General features: G+C 35.4%; 1 protein-coding gene across 3 annotated transcripts in view; it reads left to right on the top strand.

Moving 5' to 3' along the window:
• The window catches only part of g (adaptor-related protein complex 3, delta 1 subunit-like garnet), a 563264-nt gene that overhangs the window by 332430 nt on the left and 203297 nt on the right, over window positions 1–27537 (top strand). For all 3 annotated transcript variants that reach the window (XM_090410782.1, XM_090410781.1, XM_090410783.1), the window contains 2 exons: window positions 771–834; window positions 27157–27225. In XM_090410782.1, coding sequence (XP_090266908.1) covers window positions 771–834; window positions 27157–27225 — 133 coding nt within the window. The remainder of the gene's footprint in view (window positions 1–770; window positions 835–27156; window positions 27226–27537) is intronic.

Here is a 27537-nt window from a genome sequence, read left to right as displayed (position 1 = left end):
TACTTTTTTTACAGTGTAATTTCAAAAACAAAAACCGATAATTGTAAGTGCAAAAATTAAAATTGGTACATTCTAATTAATACTGCAGTACATCTATGTATCTTATTTTTTGAACATCTTTACTGCTTAAGTAGGTATGCAATCCTAATATAGTATTGTCCTAAGCTGATTTTCACAGCTCACAATATGAATTAGCTTAGTGTAATTAAATGCATTGAAATTTTACATAACACAGATTATTTTTAATACAATTATTTAAAAAATAGAATTATCTTGCAAAGACAAGTGAAAGACCAGGTCATGGGACTGAGTGCATCATGAAAAGTTAGTCTAGCTCCACTTTTTGTGCTTCTCACTTTATTGTTTTTGTGAATTTATTATTTGTCTTCCCTGTTAAATTATTGTTCATTGATAATTTATATAAATTCACCCTTCATTATGAACAATAAGTGAAAGAAACAAACTGAGTGGTGAGCATTTTAAACCCACCTTAAAGGTAAGCATATTTCTGTATAACTACATAAGATGTGTTGGAAATTAAAAATATATTACTTTGTTTTGTCATTTTGTTTTATTTTATTTTATTTATTTTTAACACATTACCTATACCACTATTTATATAAAGTAGACTAATACCTTGGGTGGATAAACTTTTTTTCTGGCTAATAGATTTTTGTTTTGTTTTTGGAGCCTTGTGTATAAGAATATATATATATATATATATATATATATATATATATATATTTAACTTCTTATCCGTTTCTTAACAGAATGATGATTCAACAAAACTACACATCCAAAAGGTATGAGCCAAGTGAAGAAGAATTGGAAAAGGTAAGAGCAGGAACTGTTGACTTGTTCAGAAACTCCCATTGTAATACAGAAAATTAGCATGATTTATGATACCTGCAAATTTCACTTTGCGGTGTTTCTGTACTTATAAGTATCAAACTTATAAGTATTTATCAAATTCATGATAAGTAGTGTCAAAGCATTATTCTAGTACTAAATGATTAAGTTGACATCATTGAGTTGGTATCTGTCCTGATATTAAAACAAATGTGTTTAAATCATTGCAAAAAGAATTGGGAGATAAATCGTAACCGATATGGTTTCTCCCATTCTTGATCCACAGTGGACCTTCTAGCTGTCTTATTAATCGTCTTCAGATACAAGTCATGAAAATGTTTGGAGTAACTTAGGTTGTCCCTCTTGATATAGATGAGTGGAATAATTTACCTTTAGGTAAATAGTGTAAATAATGTAAGGTAAGTAGTGAGTTCATCTAGTGTGAATAAATTAAAGGGAAGGTACAACAGCTGGTTTGGGTGATTTATATCCTCTCTCGATGAGTCCTTGACTTCCTGAAGGTCTCAGATAATAATAATAATATTTCTGGATATTTGATTTCAACTAGCATAGAGGCATACTTCCCAAACTGCCATCTTTTTGGCCTGCCTTCCACTCTATGCCAGTTTCCTCTCTGCAGTTTTCCCTGCCATTTGGCAGAGTACTTCTGTGCTTTTTGCCCTAGCCATTCCTCTTATAATTTGCTTTTTCTCACTAACACCAAATTTTATTCATAATTTTCCTGATGACAGTTCACTCCATTCCTATTCTTCATTTAACAATACATTCTTCTATGTCTTCCATAATTAGTGCCTTACACTGTGATCTTATTGCTCTTATGATCTTCAGTGCTACTAAAACAATTTTGTCTTATTTCTTGCATGAGAGATTGTTGCCTTCTTTTTCTTTATATTTAATAATAGCCAGATTTCCAGACAAAATCAGATTTCTCTACTTGGGCTAACTTATGCATGTTGGCCTTTTGTTGTCACAGACACACCACATTCACAGATTCTTCATCCTTAAAATACCTTCTGTTGTCTGCTCAAGGGTGAAAATTTACATTTTGGGTTCAGGCTTTTTGAGTGTCTCTTTAGATGGAAAAGAGAAGTTGCTCAACCAGGCCACACAAACAGTAGATGTAAGTTTATAAAAAAATTAGGAGGTAAGTTTTTATTTCTATACTCAAATGCCATGCATCAGAAACAAAGGAGTAGAATTTGTTGCCTTGAATATGTTTTAGCATAATATTATTGAAACCTGGCAATAGGACCAGATAGAATATTAGCACATGTGCTAAAGGAATGTTCATCAAAATGGCCTTGACACATCTGTATAACTTAGCCAGCTCAGGAAAGATCCTCCCACAGAAATGGAAAGAATGTATAATAGTTCCATTGTACAGGTGCTGTGCAGAAACCGATGCATTTAACTAAAAATGGTCAGCATTCATAGTGAAGAATTTATGGAGACACACGCACACATGTTAGAATAATTACTTTACTAATTACCTGTTGGTATATCTGGAGTGGTGCAGATTTTAGAGTTAGTAATACAGAAATGGGTTGGCAAACAGGCTATACTTTGAAAGGACGGCATAGGTTTACTAAAGAGTGACATATTTTAGCAATTTGTTCATATTTTATTATATTGTTGTAGCTTAGTTTGATAAAAGGAATGGATACACTATGATGTTTTAGACTTTGATAAGGCATTTGATAGGATACCAAACAAAATGCTTGCTTAAACTGGAGAATATGGGATTGGAATATAAATTATTCATTTGGATAATTGGGACGCTGATGGATAGGTATCAGACAATTGTTGTATAGTGGGTGTGAATCTACCAGATTTAAGGTGACCAGTGGTGTATCCCAGGGATCAATCCTTGTACCATTGTTCACTCTGTATATTGATGATATTGGGAAGGATCTGACAGATGTTCAGTTGTTTGCTGATGATTCAAAAATAGGCACAATCAGGGATGTTACTGATATGCAACACTTACAGAATGATATGAATAAGCTGGAACATTGAGCAAATGATGCTGGCTGTCAGTTCAGTGCTAATAAGCATAAAGTTATGCTTTTAGGTATGATGAGTCCTTTTAAAGTTACATGGTGGTCAGCATTCATAGTGAAGAATTTATGGAGACACAACACACGTGTTAGAATAATTATACTTGACTTAACATTAGAAAAATAACATTCTCTGTTTCTACCTCTGTATTGAGGTCATCATCAGGAAAAATATAAGATACAAGCTACATGACACTGCACTATACAAAAGTAAGATGAATCTAAATGCTTGTTAAGCATTTAACCTAGCCTGACCTCTTGTGGGAAAATAAAATAAATAAATAAAATTAAAAATTTTTAAAAATGTAAATAAAAATAACATATGAAACAGAACACATTAAATATTTCTAAAGTTCTCTCTAGAAATATTTAATGTTGAGATTTTCTTCTGTTTGGACTTGTTCGTGTTGCTTATACAGATTGCAGATGAGTCCTCCACATTCTTGGAATGATTAGTCCATCAATTTTGTTCAGGTTTGGATAATGTTTCAGCATTTCACAAGCTTTTTGATGTTGAAGGTTTATTTTTCACTTGGTTAGAGTATAATAAAATTAGTTTAATCCTTTATCCAAGTGTGGCAAACCAAGTTTGCGCCTGAAAGTATCTTCAGGACTGGGGTAAGGTGGTAACTGAATATACTTTCAGGTGTAAACTTGGTTTGCCACACTTGGATAAAGGATTAAACTAATTTTATTATATTATTTCACAAGCTTCTTTGAATTTTCTTTCAAATCAGGTTTTGGTGTGGTTTAGAGATTTGGTGCTTTTCCAGTCAATTCTGTGGCATGTTTGGAGTGTGTGATCTGATGAGCATTTTTTACCATAGTGGAGGTATTTAACGTATCATTTGTGTTCATCTTTTCTGATTGGGATGGTGCGTTCCGTTTCCCCTGTGTAATGTAGGTTACAGGTACATTGAATTTTGTTAACTCCTGGGTGGGCCAGGTATGGAACAGGATCTTTGGGAGAGCTAAGTCAATTTCTTAATTTTATTGGGGGTTTGAAGGTAGTCTCTACTGTATTTCAGTAGTGTTCTATCTATTTTTTCTGAAATGCCCCTAATGTAGGGCATGGTTATGGCATGCTTGTAATCTTTTTTGTTTTTAGTGGCATTTTTATGGAGGAGCTTGCAAATTGTTTTTTTTTTAATGTAGCCCTTTTTTACAAATGTTTGGTTAATGATTTCAAATTCTTGGTTCAGAGCTTGTTCATTGGAACAAATTGTTGGGGCTTGTTCTTTGAGGGTGCTGATGACTCTTAGTTTTTGTGTTGGATGGTGGTATGAATTTTTATGTATGTATTGTCCTGTGTGTGTAGGTTTGCAGTAGACTGTGTAGGAGAGACAGCCTGAGGGAGGACGTTTGACGAGTGTGTCTAGAAAAGAAAGAGAGTTGTTGTTTTTGATTTCGATGGTGAATTGGATACATTTGTGTCGTTTGTTCGAGTGGCTTAGGAATGTATTTAATGTTTCACGGCTGTGGGGCCAAATGGTGAAAATATCAACATATCTGAGCTAGACTTTGGGCTTTAGGCTGGCCAAATCTGGAATTCATTGCTCAAAGTCTTTCATGTAAAAGTTAGCTATTGCGGGGGGGGGGGGGTGAGCCTATGGCCGTACCTTCTTTTTTGTGGGTAAAAATAATTTTGCCACACGAAATACCTGGAGCAGAGTACATGGGCAAAGAGGGTGCCTCCACCTTATTAATGTAGTCTTTCAGTGAGAGAGAGATCATGAACTCACTGTATTTCTCTCTTCCCCATCCCTGTTTCCTGATAGCACCAAGCATTTTATGGTGTGTGGGGGGGGGGGGGGTTCATTCTTCATTACAAATCTAAACAGCATTTTAAGGTTTAGTGGATTTGGAATTCAATATTCTAAGATTTCTTTGGGTAGTTCTTGAGAATTCTAGTATAGAGACCACATTCTTCTAAGATTTAAAATATGAATACCATGCTTCTCTACTAGCTTCCCATACATCTCAAATGTATAATTCTTCAGGAGCTGGTTTTTGGTTCAAGTTAAATGAAAAGAGACCTTGACTTAAAGCTAACAGGAATTAGATAGGATAGCACACCTGATATATCACAACTTCAGGATTGCCTGAGGTTGTGATATATATCTTGCACCTGTTTTAAGATAGGATTATGATTTTAGAAAGTTTATCCTTTACATGTTGGATATAAAGAAGGGTTACTGCACTGTAGTATTTTTGCTTATTATTTCCTGAGGGAATTGCAAGATATTGATCATCTTGTATTTATATTCATTTTGAGATAGGCTATGGGTTTGAGGTATTTAAATTCTTGATTCCTCTTCTGTTTGTTGCTAGAGACATATACCCTATCCCATGGTGCTTTAACTATATCTGTCCTTTGCAAAAGGCGGTTGGTGGTGAGATGTAGCATGGATGGAGTAATCTTTAATACTGGTAGACTTTCTGTATATAGATTAAATGGTGTCTCTTTGAAGATTTTCAGATGTACATGAAGAAATGATAGGGTTCTATTGTTTTTCCATTTCAAAAGTGAAATTTATGTGTGGGTGTAGGCTGATCAGATAAATTTGCATTCTTCTAGTTCTGTTAAACCTAGCCATGAAAACATCTATTTGGTTTTTAATAGCACAATTAAAAACCATAATTTGGTTTTTAATTGTGCTATTCTAGGCTTTGTTTTCAAATGATTGCATGAACAAATTGGCTAAAAGCAGATATCATCTTATTGTTCAAAGCCATCTTATTGTTCAAAGTATTTTTCTTAAAACTGGAGGGGGGGAAAATTCTGCACAATGTTTGTAGAGTTGGTAATTTCTGGAGGAAAAGGATTTTTGATGCAGTTCTCAGGTTTCTTTTCTCAGACATTTGTGAACAAATTTGTGACGTCTAGTTTGTTTGTAAAGTCCAATGGTTCTATATGGTTTTTTCAATGCATTAGATTCATATGGTCTTAACATGTACATGTGAGAGTAGTCTCTTAATCAGGAAAGGACTATTCTCACGTGTACAACTGTTAAGATCATATGAATCGAACGCATTAAGAAACTTGTGCAGAACCATCAGGCTTGCCCAGAAAGGCTACACGTATAGTATGAAGAGAAATTTAGTCTTGTCTGGAAATCTTGCTGTGATCAAAGGTAGGGGAAAATACATCAAGATCTTTCTTTCAAGAAAGGAGACAAAACTGTTTTGGTAGCATTCAAAATCCAGAGGCAAATATTCCGTGTGAGGTGCTCATCCATGAAATATGAGTATTACCGATATTACATTTTTGCATTTATTACTGTTAAAGACTCCCCTAATTGTTTGCAGATTTTGCATGATTCCTAAAATTAAACACAATATACTAATGCTTCATGAAGAGAACACTTTTCGATGCATAAACATTGCATTATATTTGCGTTAATAGACCGGTGTGCTTTTAAAATACATACACCTTTGAGCCCTTTGAAGAGATGTAAAGAGGGCACAGCTGGTCAAATTCTTAGTGTTCTAGTATTTTTAAACCGCTCAGAAAGAGAGGCTGGGTGAGCTCAGAGACAGTAGCACCTAGTGGCTGTGATTGATTATTGTGTCAACCAATCCAATTGGATATTGTCATGAGTTTCTGTTTTTTTTGCTGTTCTGAGTTTCTGTTTTGCATGCATGAAGTATGAACTGACGTAGGCAAGTTTTTATATATAATATAGACAAATTTTTAATATATAATTTTCCATAAACTTTTTTGCCCATATTTACAATGGGAAACATTGTTGACGATGTACTGAATGTCCTGTTTTCTGCCAGAACTTTTGTGGATTGTATGACTGTACTCGAAGGATGTAAGCCTCCTCCTCCTCCTCTTCCAAATTTACAGAGATGCAAAAACTGAGTACATGAGACACTTTTCTATTTCACGATACAGTACAGTAGAATGGTTAACTGGATGCGAAGTGCAGTCAAGACTTTTTGTTGGCCTTGTTTATTATTCTCCAGAGAGAAGGGCATTTGGAATAAGCATGGATATTCTGACCTTAACCATTTAACTGCAGAATTCAAAAACATGAGCACTCCCAATCACATGTTCAGTCATTTTTAAATCTCAAGATGTTTAGAAAACAAAGAATTGACACTCTCCTTGACAAAGAAAATTTGAAGTTACTCATAATGAACAGGTAAAGAGAAATAGAGACATTTTAAAAAGATTAATTGATGTATGCTATTTGGCTAATCAAGAGCTTCCTTTGAGAGGTCATGATGAGTCTGAAGGTTCAGCTAATCGAGGAAATTACTGTATTTTTCGGACGATATGACACACCTCAAATTTATGAGACGATTTTTAGAAAAAAATATTTTATTATATAAAGATATTTACATATTCTTACTTAATTTTTATTAGCAATATTCAGTTCATCTTCACTCTCGGTACTATCACTCATCTCGTTAATGTGACCGTTCGTATTACTTTTGTCTGAACTATTGTTGTCACTCCCGTCAAAAACTGCGTCATCTTCGGTACCATCCATCACATTACTTATCCCGCATTTTTTAAATGACTTTATAATTGTCTCTTCTTTCACAGCTTCCTATGAATTTTCCCCCCAGGTACATACTTCGATCAGTTACATTTTCACAAAGCTTTACTTCTTCCAGACACTTCAATGTAATTAGCATTTAAATGTCTGGATGATATTGAATATCTGAAATGCAATTCAAACTGACTTCAAGTTATATATATTCATTTTGCTTTTCATAAATTGAACGCTTTCTGTATCCAATGGCTGTATTACAAGCTGCTGTTACACATGTTTTCTGGAACTGAAAATTTGAAAGTGGATGTTAGGACAAATGTGTTTAATTAGGTGTTATATTTAGCCTGTTCTATTCGCATGCATGCAGCATAGTCTGCAGGAGCGAAGTGTTTTTCCATTAAGCGTGTTGCTCAAGTTGTCTTACACTAATTGTTCCTAAATATAGTAGATGTTAAAAATCTGTTTATTGTATTTAATGATAAACAAAGCTAATTGTTTCTCTCGCTTGTGTACTATAAGATCTGTTGAGGTTGGAAAGTTTTTTAACGGTATAGAGACATTTTTATGAATACGTCTGTGGATTATAAGACTTTGTTTATCTACAACAAAATACCAGCATATGTAAGATTGATAAGACAGGAGATTCCTGAAAGTGTGGATAATTCCGAGATAATGATCGGTATTATGTATCCTGTTTTGCATAAAATGTATACTGAGTCTCAGTAAACAAAAGAAAATTCTTAGAAAATGGAGTGAAATATATATACAAACCAGAGAAATGCACATAACATGCGCAAGAAATTTTACGAGATTGCTGCTCCATCAAATCATATTTATTCCTGCCATACTCTCTGTCTCCTCATAAGTTTTTTGTTTTTAAATTATGCCATCATAAATTCACTTATTCATGTCTAGACTTTATAGAATCTTGCTGTTCGCTCTACCCAGAAACTTATAAAACACACACACATCACAAATGTTAATTATTAATAATTCATTTTCCATTAATTAAAGTATTTCTACTCGCACTTATTCTCTCCTTTCATTTCCCATTTTCATGTCTTATAAATGATGTTCACATATTTTCACCTTTGAATATTTCAAATAGAGCATTCTCCTTGTTGTTTTCTAATAAATCCTGAAACAAATGTGGGTTGCATAGCCCACATGACAGCACACCCAACCAAAATGGGTATGCGCCGCCGCCTCTGTCAATTATTGAAGATCTTGAAGATTGAAATGATTCTGTACTACAGGAATTGTCAGAAGAAGAATGGAGTGTGCTGTCATATGCAAAGTGAATAGGATTTGGAGCAAGGGAACGAAGGTTTTTTTATATAAAAGGAAGTGCAAAAGTACTGAGTGCTGAAGTATTTCTGCATTGGTAGGGAAATCTGAGAAAAACTAATAGTAAACAATAACAAAAGATAGAAGGAAGACCATAACATGGTACTTTGGTGAGCAGACATCTGTGCTGAAATTGATCTTAAAATCATGGGATTCACTTTGAAATCCACTATTCATCACCACCTACCTTGTGGATGATGAATGGTGGATCACCAGTTCCTGAATCGATATTTCTGGTTACTAATTAATTGGTGGGATGTGTTTGGAGGACAATGATTTTCTCCATTATTTTTTAGAAGTGAGGCAAGGACAATGGAATGATAGTTTGATGGCTGAATTTTTTTTTTTTTTTCCATCCTGTTAGGTATGCAACTGGTAAGTACGAAAGATTGTGAAAACAATATCAAATGAGTATTGATTGAACTTTAATAGATTTGGCATCAGCAGCTTGAAGACATTTATAGGGTTGAGACGACGTGATTCAGAGTCGGGGAAACTAGATCATCTTGATCATCTTGGAAGGAATTGTGAGAATGTAAGTTCAGCTAATATATGCAAAATTGAATTTCATGGGTAGACTGTGTATGCCTTGGGTTCAGTATTTTTGTGTGTGTGTGTGTGTGTGTGTGTGAGAGAGAGAGAGAGAGAGAGAGAAATCACAGATGTTATGTCTGTACACAAATTCTAGGAGCATCAGAAACAGTGGGAATTAAGTGAATACTTTGTGGCTTAAGATTGTTTGCATTAGTGAAACCTGGCTCTCAGTCAGATGTAGTAACCGAAATTGAGTGTAAAGGATATGATATTTTTTGGATGAACAGCAAAGATGAGTAGGATACTACTAATGATATTAGATTATTTGAATCCGGTTAGGGTAGAAATTCATGAAAGCGATAATAGTAATAATGTTCCATGTAGTAGTGAGTTTGAGGCTATCTGGTGCGAAGTAAGTAGAAGCAAATAGGATGAAATGTATGGCGAAGTGTTGCTACAGATCTCACAGTGCTGTTGCTTGGGGCTTATAATGCATCGTAAAATTACTGTGAGGGATACTAAACAACTACTCATTATGGGTGACTTAAATTATTGATTTTGTAGCAGAGAAATCATAAGAATGAGGAAGAATTTGAGGTGTTGTGAGACACCTTTAACAAGCAGCATGTGAAAGAAGGAACTTGAAGTCATAGTGTTAATTCTCATTTAATGATGTGACTGTTTTGCCATCATTTGGTGACAATGATCATGCTATACTGACCCTCAGGAAGTAGCTAAGTGTATGGATGTTCCACTTAGGAAAGGTTACATGCTGAACTACAAACTTGAAATTTAGAAACTCAGGAGAACACGTTTGGTCCCACGTATCAGTTACTGAATGGGACAGATAACATTAATGCATGAGATGCTTTGTAAAGATGCTTAAATGATGCAGTATCTGAATGTGTTCTTGGAATTCAAAGAACAAATAGGATGGGAGTGAAAGAGATGTTCAACCTTATTAAGTAAGCGATCCATAAGGAAATATGGAAGGAATATTGTTAAGAATAAGAGGAATTATGAAATATATGAATTGCAGGCCATAAAAGTTATGAGTATCATAGGGGAAAGCTAAGCCAAAATGTAAAAAGAATTTGCAAGAAAGAATGAATGCAGATGGTATCCTTGCGTTAGAAGGAGAAGATGTATTTATTCAAATAATGAGTGCTCACTTTGCTAAGATATGTCAAATAGGTTTATGCAACATGGTGCAGTGTTACCATCACCCTGGATGAAGAACCTGAAGTGCAGGAGAAGGGGGGGGAGCTTTAGAGCTGTTGCAAACCTGGTTAAGAATTTGTCACTAGGGACAGATGGAATATCAACATGCATGTTAAAGGAATGTACAGCCAAACTGTCATTTGATTTAGAGCAAGTATAAGGCCTTGTTTGTTTTATGGAGTGGAATTTCGATCAGCAATGTGTCCACTTATTGCATCCCAAACGTGTCCTGTGGGGTTGAGATCCATGCTGACCACTCAATTTGATTAATATCCTCTGTCTCTCCACTGCTCGTGTACAACATGGTGTGATATTGACATCCATAAAAATTATTTCTTCGCCTACATCACAACAGAATAATCAAACATGATATTAAAGAACTTTGTTGCAATAACAATCACCAGTCATAGTTCCGTTTTCCAGCACTGTAGCTTGGTGTATTTATTAAGCATAATGCCTCACCACACCATGACCCCAGTACCACTGTATCTCTCTCTTTCAAGAACATTCTCACGATGGTAAGCATTGCCACTTTCATGCCAGAAAAAATGTCATCTAGAATCAGAGGAAAGACTAAAATGACTCTCATCTGTAAAGAGTACGTTAGCCCATTTATGTCTTGTTAAATTTTTATGGATACAACACCAGTGAAAACGTGCTCTATGATGAGCTGTGGATGGATTAAGGGATGCAGAATGCAGGCCTTTGGACATATAGGCCTACTTGTCACAGATGCCTTGCCATAATTTGTCGAGATATGCACATCCCTGTGCTTGAAGAAAGCCATCTTTTAAGCTGACCTGTCGTGGTGCATAGATTACCTTTTGCCGTTATAATCAAAAATCTGTCTTCATGGTAGAGAGTAGGCAACCTCTTAGCAAACATCTGCAATATATTCCATTGGTTTGAAACGCTGCCCAGAGCCTCGATACAACACCATGTGAGATTTCAAACTATCTTAAAATAGTAATTTTGCAGCCTTCTGCAAGCTTTCCAATAATTCTTCCCTGTGTAAAATCATCTAGGTGATGTTTTTGAGACATTGAGACATCCAAGTTTGCAACTTTATTCCTTCATGAGAAGAGCTTCCTTCAAACATAATTCACTTAGCACGGCCTTCTGAATTTTATCCTATTGAGCACTACCATGTGACCCCTTTGCACGTAGTTGAAAATTTTGAATGTGCACCTGCTTTCTACTCGAAATAATCAGTTATACAAATTACCACAAGCTGATTCATCTGAGTTTTAAGTTGTATTTCCAGAATTGGTGTTGTCCTTAGATTTTGGACACCAAAATCTAAGTATGTATAATGGTACCAAAATAAAAAGTTTATAAAATGACTAATTTCCTATTGACAATTTTCCTCCATATGAGTCTGTTATCTTTTTTGACCCCTCACATGAAAGGTCACCAGACCAAAGACAATGCAGTGTTATGTGTGTGAAAGTGATTAAGGAGAAACATGTAGCTATTTCATATGTTTCTTAAAGAAAGAGAGAGAGAGATTGAACTTAGTGGGGAAAACAGCATGGAGTGAGACTATTCCAAAGAATAGAGATAGTGGAATGAAGAAAGCTGATGAGTTAGTTTGGTGTGTTCAAAGCTGAACAGTGTGTGGGTGTTGGCCAGTGGCTGCTAGTTTTCTTCTTTCGTTAGAATAAAGTGGATGAATGGTAGCAGCCAATTCAGAGGGGCAATGCCCATGAAAGTACCTATAGGCACAGTGCTGAAATGGAGCACCTATGATAAAGTGACTGAAGGGAGTCTGTGAAGGAAGGGTAGTCTATTTAGCAAATTGCCTCTTCATTATCATCAAGAATTCTTGGAGAGGTATTGGGTACTCCACCTCAAATCTGGGAATAGTACTCCAAGGTTGGACAGATCTGAGACTTATGAAGTGTTAGGAGTCAAGAAGAGAAGTAATGTTTAGAATTGAAAAGAACATTAAGCTTTTTTGGGGGGGGATAAGGAGGCTATGTAAGTTATGTGTTTGTGCCAGGATAAACTGGATGTGACAGTCAACCCAAGAAGAGAAAGTTGATCTGGAAAGGAAACTGGAACATTGTCAAGAATGATATCAGATGACATTGGATTTTTCTTGCAGGTAATAAGACAGGCTTAAGTTTTTTTAACTTTGAAATTTACCAAGTTGTCTTCATCCCATTTCTGGATGTTGAGAAGGTCATTGTTCAAGTCACTGGTTATGGAAGATCTTGAGGCATCTAACATTAAGGTACTGCAGGGTTTATTGAATGATGAAGAGAAATGAAGAGTACTGTCATCGGCAAAGCTGTGAATAGGATTTGAAGTCAGAGAAAGGAGGCCATTGTGTAAAGGAGGAAGAGTATGGGTGAGAGAACAGAACCCTCAGGCACTCCAGCATTGATGGTTAAATCTGATCAGAGGAAGCCATCCACCACAACACAATGGACAACCAGTGAGATAGCTGGCAATCCAATCACAGAGTAGAAGGGAGGCCATAAGATGGCAGCTTGTTTAGGAGGCCTCGGTGCCAGACACGATCACATGCTTTTGAAATATCTGGAGCAATAATACGAGTTTCTTGAAATCTTTTCATGGCCTGTATCCAAAGGTGGGTGAGATTATTATGTTGGAGGTTTAATGGATTTTTTACAACACTCAAAAAGAATTAAAATAGAATTTAATACTTCCTATATTTCGTCCTAGTCACTAGGACATCTACGGGGATTACAAAGACAATTAATGTAACATGCACACAAAAACTTACAATACTAAGCCCAACCACGTGGGTGACAATAAAGTCCTATCTAGGTGGAGCGCCCTCTAAGGGCAGTTGTAGGTGGCCTGGAATGTAAGGTGGGACCTCTGGTGATGATTGTTTCCCAAATCTTCGGAAGCTTAATGCAACCGTATTTGTTAAGATTTGGTTGGTTTTTGAGAGCTGCTGCTGCTTCTAAGAAAAGTCTCTCTTTCTTGAATTTGCTGTGGTGGAGCATGGTGGTTTTCTTCCATGATACTCTGTGGGTGGTGTCCAAAACATGGTCAGCCAAGCCTGAATGGCCATAGTTGTGTACGACTTGTGTTCCTCTAGGCGGATGGATGCTGATCTGCCCTTCTGTCCAAAGTACGCAAGCTTACAGGAACAGGGTACTTTGTAAACTCCAGGCAGAGAGAGAGGAGGGAGCTGATCTTTCGTAGAACGGATAAGGGTAGCCAGTTTGCGGTAGGGCTTATATGCTCAACATAATGTCCTCACAGTACTTAAGCCTCTACACAAATGGGTGAGATTAGCTAGGATCGGCTGTACAACGACAATGTGGAATCCATATCGGTGATCACTAATTAACTGAGGAGTCTCCAGGTAATGAAGAAGCTGGTTATTGATAACCTTCTCCATCCCTTTTGAAAGTATTGAGGTGAGAGCAATGGGATGGATAGTCAGATGGCTGACTTTTGTTTCCCTTTTTTGGATACAGGCTGGATGTGGACTTGCTTTGATGCTGTTAGATAGATGCCAATAGAATATGAAAGTTTATATGGATGATGCAGGATGGCTGTCATTTCTGGAGCACAAGTTTTGAACACCACCAGAGGAATACCATCTGGACCAGTAGCCTTATTTGTATTAAGATTAAGGGTTTTTCTGATGTCCTTTTGATAAACGTTCAGAGGAGACATGCAGTGGGCAGCTTGTGGAATTACTGGAAGTGGTTAGTTTTGGTTGTTCAGGCAGAAATTGGAAGAAAAAAAATGATGCCAAGAGGTCTGCTTTTTCCTTGGGTGAGGTTACCATAGTGCCATCAGGATGCTAGAGCGGTGTCAACAAGGGCAGAAGTTACTGCCAATAGCCTTAGCAGGGACCAGAAGGCTTGACTGCTAGTTGAGCAGGAGGTGAGGTTATTGATTTCAGTCTGCTTTGGAATCATTGATAACTGTGTTACACGTTTATATAAATCAAGGTATTAAATCCAGCATTATTTCAAAGCCGAATGTAGATACTATGAAAGACATTTGATCAGAGAGCTTTTTTTTTTTGATCAGTATGAAATTTGATCAGAGAGCTTACGGAAATACACTCGTCAGCATTTACGAGTTACCTTAGTGCGGACCATATAGAAGAAATGATCACTTGCCCAAGTGGCCATATATATTTACCTTTTATTGGTCCATTTTGATAAGATTTCACTGGCCTGACAGCCCAACACTTTAAATGAGAGGTTTTGATGTCTTAAGGTTTCTGCCTGGTCTCTGGGGAGAACCCACCAGTTCGAAAACAGAAGGCCAGTGAAATCTTATCAAAATGGACCAACAAAAGGTGAATATATAGACGCTTGGGCAAGCGAATGTCTCCTATATGGCCCACACTAGGGCAACTCGATCATTGTGTTAGTTGAATGAAAGCTGGAGTTTTTAGTTTAAGCCATTGAACATAAGCTGCATTTTTATCATTGATGGCAGAGGCACTTTTTTTTTTTTTTTTTTTTTTGAGATCCAGGACTTGGATACAGGTTGGGAGTTTGCAGTGGAGTGCAGAATGAAGGTTCTCGTTTTAGTAAGGATTATTTTTGTTTCTAGTTCAGTAACAAAAATAATCAGTCTGGGGAGATCAGGCATTCATGGTATATTTGGAGGGAGAGTTGGTTAAGAAAAGGTCAAGAATTTTAGTAGAATGATGATCATCTGGTATTCTGATTTGTAGATTGACTATTTTTGTTAGGTCATGACTTCTTCTTCTTCTGCAGCTTCTCCCACTTAAGTGGTGTCACTGTTGATGATGAGTCTCCTCCACATCCTCCTGTCTTGGGCTGTCACCACATTCAAGTTCTTCATCCTCAAGTCCTCTTCTACCAGCTCCCTCCATCTCTTCTTTGGCTGCCCACGCTTCCTCCTTCCTTGCAAATCCATCTGCACGACCCTTCTTCCCACATATTCGTCCTTCCTCCTCATCACGTGACCAAACCATCTCAACCTTGCCTCCTGTATCTTCGCTCCTAAGTTCGCAACTTTCACTGTTCCCCTTACATAGTCATTTCTCAGACGATCCTTTCTGGTCACACCACACATCCACCTAAGCATTCTCATCTCTGCTACTTCCATCCTGCTAATGTTATTTTTCCTCAGGGCCACAGTTTCTATAGCATATGTCATAGCTAGCCTCACTACTGTCCTATAGATTTTGCCTTTCAGATTGATCGGCACCCTCTTATCGCATAACACTCCAGCCATCTCCCTCCAGTTCCTCTATCCCACTTGTATCCTGCAATTATTGATTTCATATTAGTTGGTAAGAAATCGTTTTTTTAGCGATAGAAGGCTATAAAGTGAGGCAAGGAAACCTTGAGCCAGAGCAGATCGATCAGTCGGGATTCCTAGTTGGATAGCTTTTGACAGGAGATATCAGATTTTACAAACGCACATGTCCCACTCTTTATGCAAAATGCATCGTGTAGGATGTAACTGGGATAGTTGATGTGGACTGTGGTCATGAAGGAATAACAACTGAGGTTCTGTTAGGAAAAAGAAATCAGGTTTTGATGTCTGTAAATGGTGATGTATGTCACTAATGTTTGTATCAATGCCTCGAATGTTGATGAAATTAATAGGGAATTTTTTTTTATTTGAAAAAGTTTTGCTTTTATTTAGAGTGGGTTGGGGTGCATTTTTGTTATTATTTGGCATGACTTCAATATTGTCAGTTCTTATATTTTGGTCTTGTAAGGCAGTATTGTTTAAACTTTTCTGTCATAGCCCACTTGAACAATTCATTTGCCACCAGCACGTATATCTCACTATTTACCAATAGGTCAAATTTTATCACAAAAGGTGATCTTTCATATGCCACCACAAGTACAAAATTGTAGTATAGATGCCATTAAATACACAGCCTTAATATTTGTCAGGAAATTAGGTAGTATGAAATATATTGCGAATTATACCAAAAAAGAAAGTCCCTCTAGAAATTTTCCAGTATTGAGACCATGTCTCAATACTGGAAAATTTCTGGACGAATGACAAGTTTAATAAAATAAACAAATATGCAAAAGTCATCAGACTTATATCATCAGGGATACAAAAGTTATAAACAAAAAAAAGACTAGAAACAATTAAACGTATTAGATGTTATCAGAACTTCACAATTGGTACATACAAACAAGTAACCAGAATTTAAAAAAAAAAACATTTTACCGTATATATGTTGGAACAATGCTAGTTGTTGCTGTCATGTTCTGTAGTATGGGTACATGCCGATACGGCATGTACCCATACTACAGAAAAGAGACTAGAAAAAAAAAGACGTACAAAAAAGACTAGAAAAAAATTAATTTTTTCTAGTCTTTTTTGTACATAACATTTGCTAGTACCATCAACAATGTAAGTTTGACTACTTACACAACTTGTGGAGTCATATTTGTTTATTTTATTAATCTTGTTATTTGTTTAAAACTGTGGTATCAATAATGGCAACTAAAAAATTTCCAGTATTGAGACCAGTATTGAACTGCTAAACCACAGAAACTTATGTATTCATCATGTAAGTCCCTCATAAAGTATTTGTTTATTCAAGTTGGAGCATTTTAGGAATTACATTTTTATGCAGAAGCATCAAAATGTATTAAATATATTATTGTGATGAACAGCACTGTTTTCTTTCAGAAATCAGTAAACATATGTCCGGTTCTGAGTTGTTGTTTTAGTCACATATCCAGCTCCACATTAGTCATTTTTGTTTATTTTATTTTATTTTTATTTTTTTTAATTTCTTGTTCAACACTCAACTTTTCAGTTATAATTTGAGGAAAACGACACTAAATACTTCATTGCTATGTCGGTGAATCTAGGATATTCTGCTATATTTGCAACCACAAGTCAAACTTTTCTCCCTTAACACATTCTCTGTGTGATGTGTCTGAAGCTAGTTCTACAAGGTTGTCTATCTCTTTCAATGGAAACTTGTCCTTGGTATTTTTTATATATTAAAAAGGATTCCTGTTCCACTCAAATCCTCTCTCTGGTTCAGGAAAAAAAAATGTTTAAATTGCTTATGTAAGCCATGTAGATATTTGAAGTCTTTGATAACCAACTTAGAATTTTTTCTCTAGAAATAAGTATGACATCATTCAGAGTGTTGTGAAACTCAATCTTCCTTGAATTTGAATGTTTCTGCTGTAGATTCATTTTTGTGCAAATTGCTTTTATTTTATCATGAACATTAAAGATGATTTTACATTTTTTCCTCTTAAAGCAAGGGTTCAACTACTCAAGATGCTGAAAATATTGGGTAGGTATGCAAGTTGGACAAGCTAGAAGAAATCATACATATGATCATAGAGGCAAGATACTTAATTTTCACTATCATGCAGACAGATTTTGATCTATTCTTGCAATTTAAAGAAACAGGCAAGAATTTTTTCACCAGTTAGCTAGTGAACTTCAGTACGAAATAAAAGCTGTGTATATTCAATGCCCATTTCTTCATACAAGATTTTAAAAATACATGGGTGGCCCTTGATGTAGTTGACAATTCATTCTGTTTCATTCATAACTATTTTAAGTCCATTTGGCATATTCAGTAAATTGCTCACAATGAATGCTGCAATGTTACTGTTTCCAGTGGTGCAACTCATTTAACACATACAGAAATACCCTTCCTTTCATCAATCATTAATTGCTCCAAAAACCAACATATTGTGTCCGATCCACTTTATTATGTATCAGGAATTTATTTAAGACTTCTAAAATATCTGTTCCTGTGGTCTTATCAGGCGAGATTTAGCAGAACAGACAATTGGACTCCCTAAATATTCATATCTAATGTATTCAAGGAGATTAGCTTTGCCAATTAAATCATTGGATGCATCAGATTGAAGTGAAAAATACATAATCTGATGTAATGTGATAACAGATGTTCCACATGTTTTCAGCCATGCGTGTTATTCAATGTTTAATTGTGTCATCAGAAAAAGGGCATGTTTGCAATAATGTTTTGCTCTTTCCTCGAGCATAATGTTTGCTTATTTTCGCAGCAGGTATGATCAAGTTTTCTCCCACAGCATGATCTTTTATGTTCTTAGCAACCAGCAGTGATGCTCTGTATAAAGCCTCTTTAGTATTGCCATTTTCTCCACTAGTGATTGAATGCATAACATTCTTATTATGGGTTAGTTAGATCTCTGCATTTGTTTTGAAAAAATTGCAGACACTTTCCAATGATGCTTTAATTTGAAGAATTTCATTACTTCATTTGAAATGGTTTCGTAACACAAAGCACAGTGTGTTGTGGGGTACTCTTATTTCCTGTCCAGGAAAATTCCGATAAAAAGAAAAAACATTTTCTTTTTTACTTTTTTGTTTTCTTTTCAATTTTTGTTTCATTTTCTGGATCATTCCTCATTGCAACACTTATGTCACAGTTTCTTTGCATTTCTTATTTTTGCAAATTACAGTCATTTGCATTAATCATATTTTTATCTTGACTATTTTCATAAACTTCGCTAGATTTGTGCTTCAAAACACCAGTTTTAAACCAGCATTCCATGTTATCTCTATGAAATATATTTTTATAGAGATAACATGGAATTGACTAACCTTGCATGCCAGTTAATGTGATAAGTAAAAATAAAGTAATATGTAATTAAGTTATTACTGTAATGGTACATGTAAACTATTATTCATCTCAGAAATCAGGTGTGACCATTCCAGATTACACCCTCCTTCACATGGATAGGAGACAGAGAATTTCTCAGCACATAGTATCTGATTTTATCTATAACTATTCACTCTTGTGTTAGATAATATAGTGCGTGGCAAAATATTATCCATGTTATTATATTGAAATTAAACATTATTCAAAAAACTTTTTAAAATTAACAGAATTTTTTATATAAAATATTCTGTACTGTATCTAAAAATATACAAACTAAGATAAAAAAAAAAATATTTATTTACTAATAAAATCCTCCTAATAAAGTTTCTCCTCCAGTTTCCAAAGTTAGTTAGGGCTAAATGGCTTTGCTACTCTCTTTTGTGAATACAACACAATAATACACTAAGTGTAAAAATAAACCAATTTATTTTTTAATGAAATTCTCTCATAGAGTACACTTTGAGAAATGTTGTTCTAAGGCATATCTAACTGCATCAATCCATCACCTACATTTTGGTCTTTCCCTAGGTCTTTTTTTGCCATTTTGGTATCAAACACCTACTTTCCTACAGTCTATGCTGCTTTCTGAGTTATACTGTCAAATGCTTTCTATTTTTTATTTTTACATAGAGCTTTCTCCACAATTAATCTTAACATTAATATTTGGTGCCAGTACATCTGTCTCTTCTAAATCATGCTTGCTCATCTTCCAGATTTTCTTATTTTGTTAATTTCTTTGAGACTCCGTAGCTCAGTCGGTATATTGTATCACACCATGTACACGAGCGGTGGAGAGACAGAGGATATTAATCAAATCAAGTGGTCAGCATGCTCCTCAAAATCTCATCCCCATAGGACATGTTTGGAATGCAATAAGTAGACTCATTGCTGCTTGAAATTCCTCTCCATAAAACAAGGCCTTATCCTTATTCTGATTCAGGAGCGAGCCAGTTTGCCTCAAGAACTCCCGAATCACTTGGCACTAAGCATGGTACGACATTGTGAGAGCTGTGCTGCAGTTTGGGATGGACATATTCCATACTGAAATGTCTTTACACACAGTTTTCTGTAAGCATTGTACATTAATTCCTTAACTACATCCTTAGGATGCAGTTACATCAGTCGGCATAGACGAAGCCCTTTGGTCGGAAAGACTTTGGTTCGATATCCATCCATGACGTGAGGAACCTTCATCTGGGTCTCTTTCGATGAAAGGTGAGTTAGCCAGTCTGATATGGAGGTAGAGGGTTTTTTCATCCCCCAGAACAGGCAAACCGGCCTTGTGAACACATCTACAGACATTGGACACTCTGGGAATATGGATTGACCAACCTATTCTGTAGAATCGTCAGTTTCAAATTGTAACAGGCTAGTCTAATTTATTATTATTATTATTATGTGACACCTCCAGGGAATCCAAAGACTCTTCGAGGGAGAGTGTGCCAACAGCATTGAGCCATTGAGTCCCTTCCAACTACTAACCGCACTCCAACTTGCTTAACTTTTTGCTAAGCCATTAGTAGCAGAGGCTCTACCAATCGACCAATCTTTGCTATGTAAAGAAAGAAGAATTTCCTTATTCTTTCCATTAATATCACCATAATTAAGTCTGGTCTGGCACAGCACAGTATTGACTCTACTCACAGTGTCCAGTGGGATAAAGCTGTTCTCCTCCATAGATGCAGATTCAAATACGAACGCTTATTTAAAGAAAGTTCTGAAACTATCTTATGCCGACCGAATTTAAATTGAAATGACTGCCTTTCTCTCTCAAAGATCTGGAAGACTTTTATCTTATGTAAAAAAACATTTAGCTTAATAGATTAATTTGTTATTTTCTATTATTTCCTAGCACACGGCAACAATTGTATTTTAATAGGTGATCCACCGAACATTTTGCTTGTATTCCAATCTTACTGTAACAGACACCGAAGATGTACTATTAATTTTAGTACAAAATATCTGTCCTTTTACTAATTAAAGATATCACTGTGGTTTCTTTATTATTTAATTTACTGTGCCACAAGTTCTAAAAATCAGAACCATAATTACTTTTCTCATGTCTCGTTAGAGCTATTGTTCTATAAGTTTTGCAGTCCATTTTGCTTCATTTTTGTGAATGGGTATTAGAATTGATCTTATCCATTCTTTTGGCGTTTTGCCTTCCTCCCATGCCATGTTACACAAGCAGTACAGTTTTTCTATTATTACCTTGCTACCATTTTTCAATCTCTCTCCAGTGATCTCATCATTATTCCCATGGCTTTTATGTTTTACTGCCTTTACAACCTCATTCCTCTGTGCTGGGGGCTGATATTTCCCTCAATTCATCAGTTAACTTCTTTTGGACCTCAACATCTCTGTCTTATATAACTCTGAGCAGTATCTTGTCCATCTCTTATTTCTTCTGTGTTTATCAATATTTCATCATTTAAATAATTTTTTTGGTTTTCTATTTTGGATTCCAATTCTTGTTGTTGTTTCTGATCATCTTCGTCGTTGTCCGGTAGCATCCTCTAGCAAGAGGGTTGCAGCAGATGAGCAGCACTTCTCCATTTCTCTCTGTCTGTTGCTTCCATCATTCTTAAACCAGTCCATTAGACGATGTCATTAAACCACTCTCTAGTTGGTCTTCCACGTCTTCTCTTCCCCTCAACTTTCCCTTGTAATATAGTTCTTGTCAGGTGTCCCGAAGAACCTCTCAGAAGATGTCCTGCAAATCTAGTCTTTCTTTGCATAATATTCTTTAACAGTGTTCTTTCCATCCCATCTCGTCTTAAAACTTCTTGATTTGATATTCTTTCTGTATAGCTAATCTTTTCCATCTTTCTATAACACCACATTTCCAATGCATTAATTCTTTCCATATCTCTCTTTCTTAGTGTCCATGACTCACTTCCATAACTTGCAATACTCCAAACTGTTGCTTTAACTATTCCAATTCTAATGCCTATTTTAGTGTTCTTGTTTATTAAAATTCTCTTCATTTCCATAAATGCCGATTCTAATGTCCAACTCTGAAGTTCCTTTCTCTGAGATCCAGCTACCTAAATATTGAAATCTTTCCACTTCTTCTAATTAAAATCTTTCCTCCACATCTTATTTTTACATTATCTCCTATTTTTCTACCCATTATCATTATCTTGGTCTTTTTTTTTGTTAATTCTTAGTCCAAGTCCAAAAACTCTTTACAAGAGTTTTCAATTCTTTGAATAATTTGTTGTAACCTGTTTTCACTTTCTGCCATCACTACTACATCATCCGCATATCTTAAGTTATTAATGATTCTTCCGTTTATTTTTATTCCTTCTTCTACATCCTCAAGTGCCTCTCTAAACATTTGTTCACTATAAAAGTTAAACAATAATGGTGATAACTTGCATCCTTGTCTGACTCCTCTCTCCACTGGGAATTCTCCTGTTTCCTCTCCATTTACACACACTGACGCTATTTGTGACCAATATAATTTCTTTAAAATTTCCAAATCATGAGAGTCAATATCAGTATTTTCTAGAATGTCAAAGAGCCTTTCATGTTTCACTGTATCAAATGCCTTTTCAAAATCTAGAAATCCCAAAAACAACTTTCCACCATGGTTTAGTGTTTTCTCCCCAATAATTCTTAGACAAGTTATAGCCTCTCTAGTTCCTCTGTTGGTTCTGAATCCAAACTGTTCCTCGTTCATTTCTTTTTCTATTTTATTCCTAATTCTCTCTAAAATGATTTACACCAGAATTTTTGCTGTGTGAGTTATAAGACTTATAGTTCTAAAATTGTTATAGTCTAAAACTCCCGTCTTTTTTGGAATGGGGATAAAAATTGATCTTTCTAAACTCCTCTGGTAATTCTTGTCCTTCATAAATTCCGTTAATAATTTGCCATAACACTTCCATACCTTTTTCACCTATATTCCTTATAAGTTCTATCTGTATACCATCTATTCCAGGCGATTTTCTTTCTTTCATCTTTTGAATTGCTAGATTTAATTCCTCCCTCATGATGCACAGTCTCTGCCCACTATGTTCTTTCCTTTGATTTTCTCCTCTTTCACTGTCTTCATAAAGTTTACTTACATATTCTTCCCATCTCTGTAATATCTTCTCTTTTTCTATCAGAATTTCACCTCTTTCATTCTTGATTGCTCCAGTCCTTAGCATCTTTCTCCTTCCTGTCATCATATTAATGTTTTTATAAACACCTTTTATGTCCTTTCTTTCTGCCTTTGCTGTTGTATCTTTACTTATTTCATCTAACCACTCTTCCTCTTTCCTTCTTATCTCTCTTTGTATCTCCCTACTCAAGTCTTTATAATGATTTTTTTCTCCTCTGTTTTACTATTAACTAACTTTCTTCTTTGTGTTATTTTCCTCAAAATATTTTCCGTCATCCATGGTTTCTTTCTTTTGTCTCTTTCCTCCTCTTTTTTAGCTAAATGTAATTCTGTAGCAGTAATTATGCTTTTCTTCAGAATCTTCCATTTTTCACTTGCATCATCATTTTCTTGTATATTTCTCTCGTTCATTTCTTCCTCTACTTTCTTTGAGAATTCATTCGCCGTACTTGGTATCTTCAGCTGCTCCATGTTCCATGATTTGTTCCATTTCCCTGTAGTTACCTTTTTTAGATTAATCCTTATCTTAGTTGACAACAATATGTGATCTGTATCACAGTCTGCTCCTGGATATGTTGTCACATCTTTTATAATGTTTCTATATCTTTTGTAGATCATCTTATATACGTGTATTTAGGCTTAAGTGCTGGGAAGACATTATGTTGAAGATTTAATGGAGTATCGACAGCACTAGGAAAGGATTAAAAACTAATTTTAATGCTTCCAATATTTCGTCTGTCACTGAGACATCAGAGACAGATGAAATCATCAGTACAAGTGTTATTTGTACTCTTCAGAGAGTACAAATAACACTTGTAACACATGCACAAAGACAACACAATACTTAATGAAACACACGGTGACGCTAAAGTTCTGACTAGGTGTTGTGCCCTTTATGGACATTTGTAGGCAGCCTAGGATTATTGTTTCCCAAATTTTGAGAAATTTTATGCATCTGTATTTGTTTAAATTAGGTTGATTTCTGAATGCTGCTGCTGCAGATTCCAAAAACAGTCTTTCCTTTTTAAATTTACTATGGTGGAGTATGGTTGCTTTCTTCCAGAAGAGCCTGTGAGTTGTATCCAATACATGGTCTGCAATTCCAAATTGGCCATAGTCATCATTGCAGATGTACAATTTGTGTTCATCTAATCAGGTGATGGCTGATCTACCTGTCTTTCCAAAGCAAGTTCACATTTTTTAGGAACAGGGTAATTTATGTACTCCAATTTAAATAAAGTATAACCTCTATAAAGCTTTTAAACCTCACAAGAAAATTGCTACCATTATCTATTCTACCAAAGATAAGCTCCCTCCTCTCTCATTGTCTGGAATATCTGAACTTCACTGAACCTCAGTAGTCTACATCCAAGAATCCAGTTTATGATGGAAAAGGAAAATAACAATAGCTTACCCTTCCAAGAAACCTTATTAACATGTTTTCTGGATGGTAGCATCTCCTTCACTGTAAGAGGGTTTTGAAAAGTTGTCAGCCTCGACTATAGGTGGCAATCCCATTGGCAAGATTTTTTTTTTCTAAGTTGGTATATCTGTCATAAGCATCGATGTGAAATTGCAAGTCATTCTATCAAGTAGCTTGTTTTATACAGCTGTCTGAAGCAAAAGGAAAGACTGTTTTTGGAATCTGCAGCAGCAGCATTCAGAAATCAACCTAATTTAAACAAATACAGATGCATAAAATTTCCCAAAATTTGGGAAACAATAATCCTAGGCTGCCTACAAATGTCCATAAAGGGCACAACACCTAGTCAGAACTTTAGCGTCACCGTGTGTTTCCCTTGAAATGGATAAAATAGAGTATTGTGCAGTTATAAAATTCTTCGTAAAATAAGGTTTAATGCCAAAAGAAATTCATTCGAAGTTCACAAAAGTTTATGGGCAATAAACTTTTCTTCTCTGTTTTTGACTATTAAGAAATGGGCTGTTGAGTTTAAACGTGGCCGTACCAGCCTTGAAGATGATCCACGTGAAGGACGTCCAAAAAGTGTAGCAACACCAGAAATCATTGCTGAAGTGCACGATATGGTATTGGATGACCGGTGAGTCAAAGGGCGTGAAATTGCTGAGACTATAGGTAATTCAAAAGAACGTGTAGGATATATTTTGTATGAAGAATTACAAATGAAAAAACTTTTCATTTGTAATTCGGCGCAAAATGGGTGCCATGCTTGCTCACAGAAGATCAAAAAACGCATGAAAATCTCTGAACAGTACTTGGAACATTTTAACAAGAATAAAACTGATTTTGTGTGTCGATTTATTACTATGGATGAGACTTGGATACACCATTACACACCAGAATCCAAACAGCAGTGAAAACAGTGGACAGAAGCCAGTTGTTCAGCACCAAAGACAAAGTCGATTCCATCAGCATGGAAAGGTCATGGCATTGGTTTTGGGGATGTAAAGGTATTTTGTTTATTAATTATCTTGAAAAAAGGTAAACCAATAACTGTGGAATATTATTCCGATCTTTAACCAGACTAGACGAAAATATGCGTGAGAAAAGACCCAGTTTGCAGAAGAAAAAAATCATCTTTCATCAGGACAATGCACCTGCTCACAAAGGTGTTTAGGCAATTTGAAAATTAAGGGATCTGGACTATGAATTGTTGGAACATCCACTCTATTCCCCAGATTTGGCTCCCTCTGACTTCTATCTCTTCCCAAAACTAAAACTCTTCTCGCTGGTCGCTTTTTCTTCGAATCGAGAGGTGATTGCAGCTGTAGAGGGTATTTTGTATATCTTACTGAGAACCACTACAGGGACTGCATTTAAAAAATAAAAAAAATCAATTCCCTCCTCCCTGGCCACCTTTCGCCATTAGTTGAGAAGGATTTCAGAAATACCATCACCATCTCCTACGTCTGTGTCATGTCAGATTTTTTTTTTTATTTTTTTATTATTGTGTTCTAAGATCTTTACATCTTATTAGAATGGAATCTGTGTTGATGAAATGTTTAATGTATGATATTTGCAGTGTGCCATCAGAATTGAATTTTTTTAGTTTAACCTATTCTTCAGTCAATAAATGTATTTCTGAACATCACAACCATATCTAGCTTATCAAAATACTTGTTATCCTCAAACGTAATTAAATTTATTTTATTTTTAATTATTATTTTCAGCCCAATAGGGTTTTTAACCTTACAAGCATGCAACTGCTGGTATAGAGAGGGATTCTAACATAATGCATGCTCTACTGTTTCTTTTGTTCAAGTACCTCACTATTTCTCTGCTCTTTTATATCTTATGATACACAAGGCAAAATATTTGTGTAATAAATAATTTTCATTGTGGTTATATAACATGTGATTATATAATCATAAAATCTTATTTCCTAAATATAAATTTGATATCAGTACAATGTTTTCATCCTGTCTTCCCTTCCATTGTTAGGCACAATGGTCACTCATAGCCAAGTGACTTGGCATCTTAGAAACCTGATTACAGCTTATGACTCTTCATTTAATCCTATCTACACTATCTACTACATCATTAAATTGCCTGTGGGTCTGATTGTTTAGCAGGATGAAAAAAATGAGATTCTGCAGGGAAAAACCCTGTCACTTCCATATGAGACTGGCTAACTCGCCTTCAGTTAAAAAAATCTGATAAAGGTTCTTCCTGTCCTAGATGAGGTTTGAACCTAAATCTTTACAACTGAAAGACAGTGACGTAATTAAATTAAACATGCAAATATTGTTCATTTTCATTCTTCCCAGTTGCATCTTGTGTCTGTGTAAATTTTTCATTTCATTTACTATATTTGAATTGATTTCTGTTGGTTTTTAAGAGTAATTTTATTTGAATATTAGTTTTTTTATCTTGAGAGTCATTAATGTTATTGATTTCAGAGGAGAGAGGCAAGGAAATTGGAGCAGGCGAATAATCCTCATTATTTGAAAAGTTCTCCTGTTTGCAGGGTGAGATTTCTCTTTGTATGTTTTTATTTATTCCTGTTTTAAGTTGTCCTCCTGTTTTCACTTTACATTAACTTTTCATATCATAAGATCTTCATTGTAATCAATTTTTTTTAGTACTTTATATCCAGCCACTTTAAAGAACTAGCATTGGTAACCATAAGAAGAGAAAAATATCTCAACCAGTCTGCTTTTTTTTTCATTATTTATTTACATATTTCTTTGATATGATACTTAATATCAATATTTAGTTTGATGCAAAAAAAACTGTTTATGCAGCATCAATATTAGAACACAAAACAGAATTCACGAAAG

The sequence above is a fragment of the Typopeltis vanoorti genome, chromosome 20 (assembly GCF_054136105.1).
Source record: "Typopeltis vanoorti isolate ZY-2024b chromosome 20, IOZ_Tvanoo_1.0, whole genome shotgun sequence".
In the NCBI taxonomy this organism is placed as follows: domain Eukaryota; kingdom Metazoa; phylum Arthropoda; class Arachnida; order Uropygi; family Thelyphonidae; genus Typopeltis; species Typopeltis vanoorti.
Note: the sequence above shows the minus strand (reverse complement) of the source record. Positions and strands in the feature narration are given on the sequence as shown.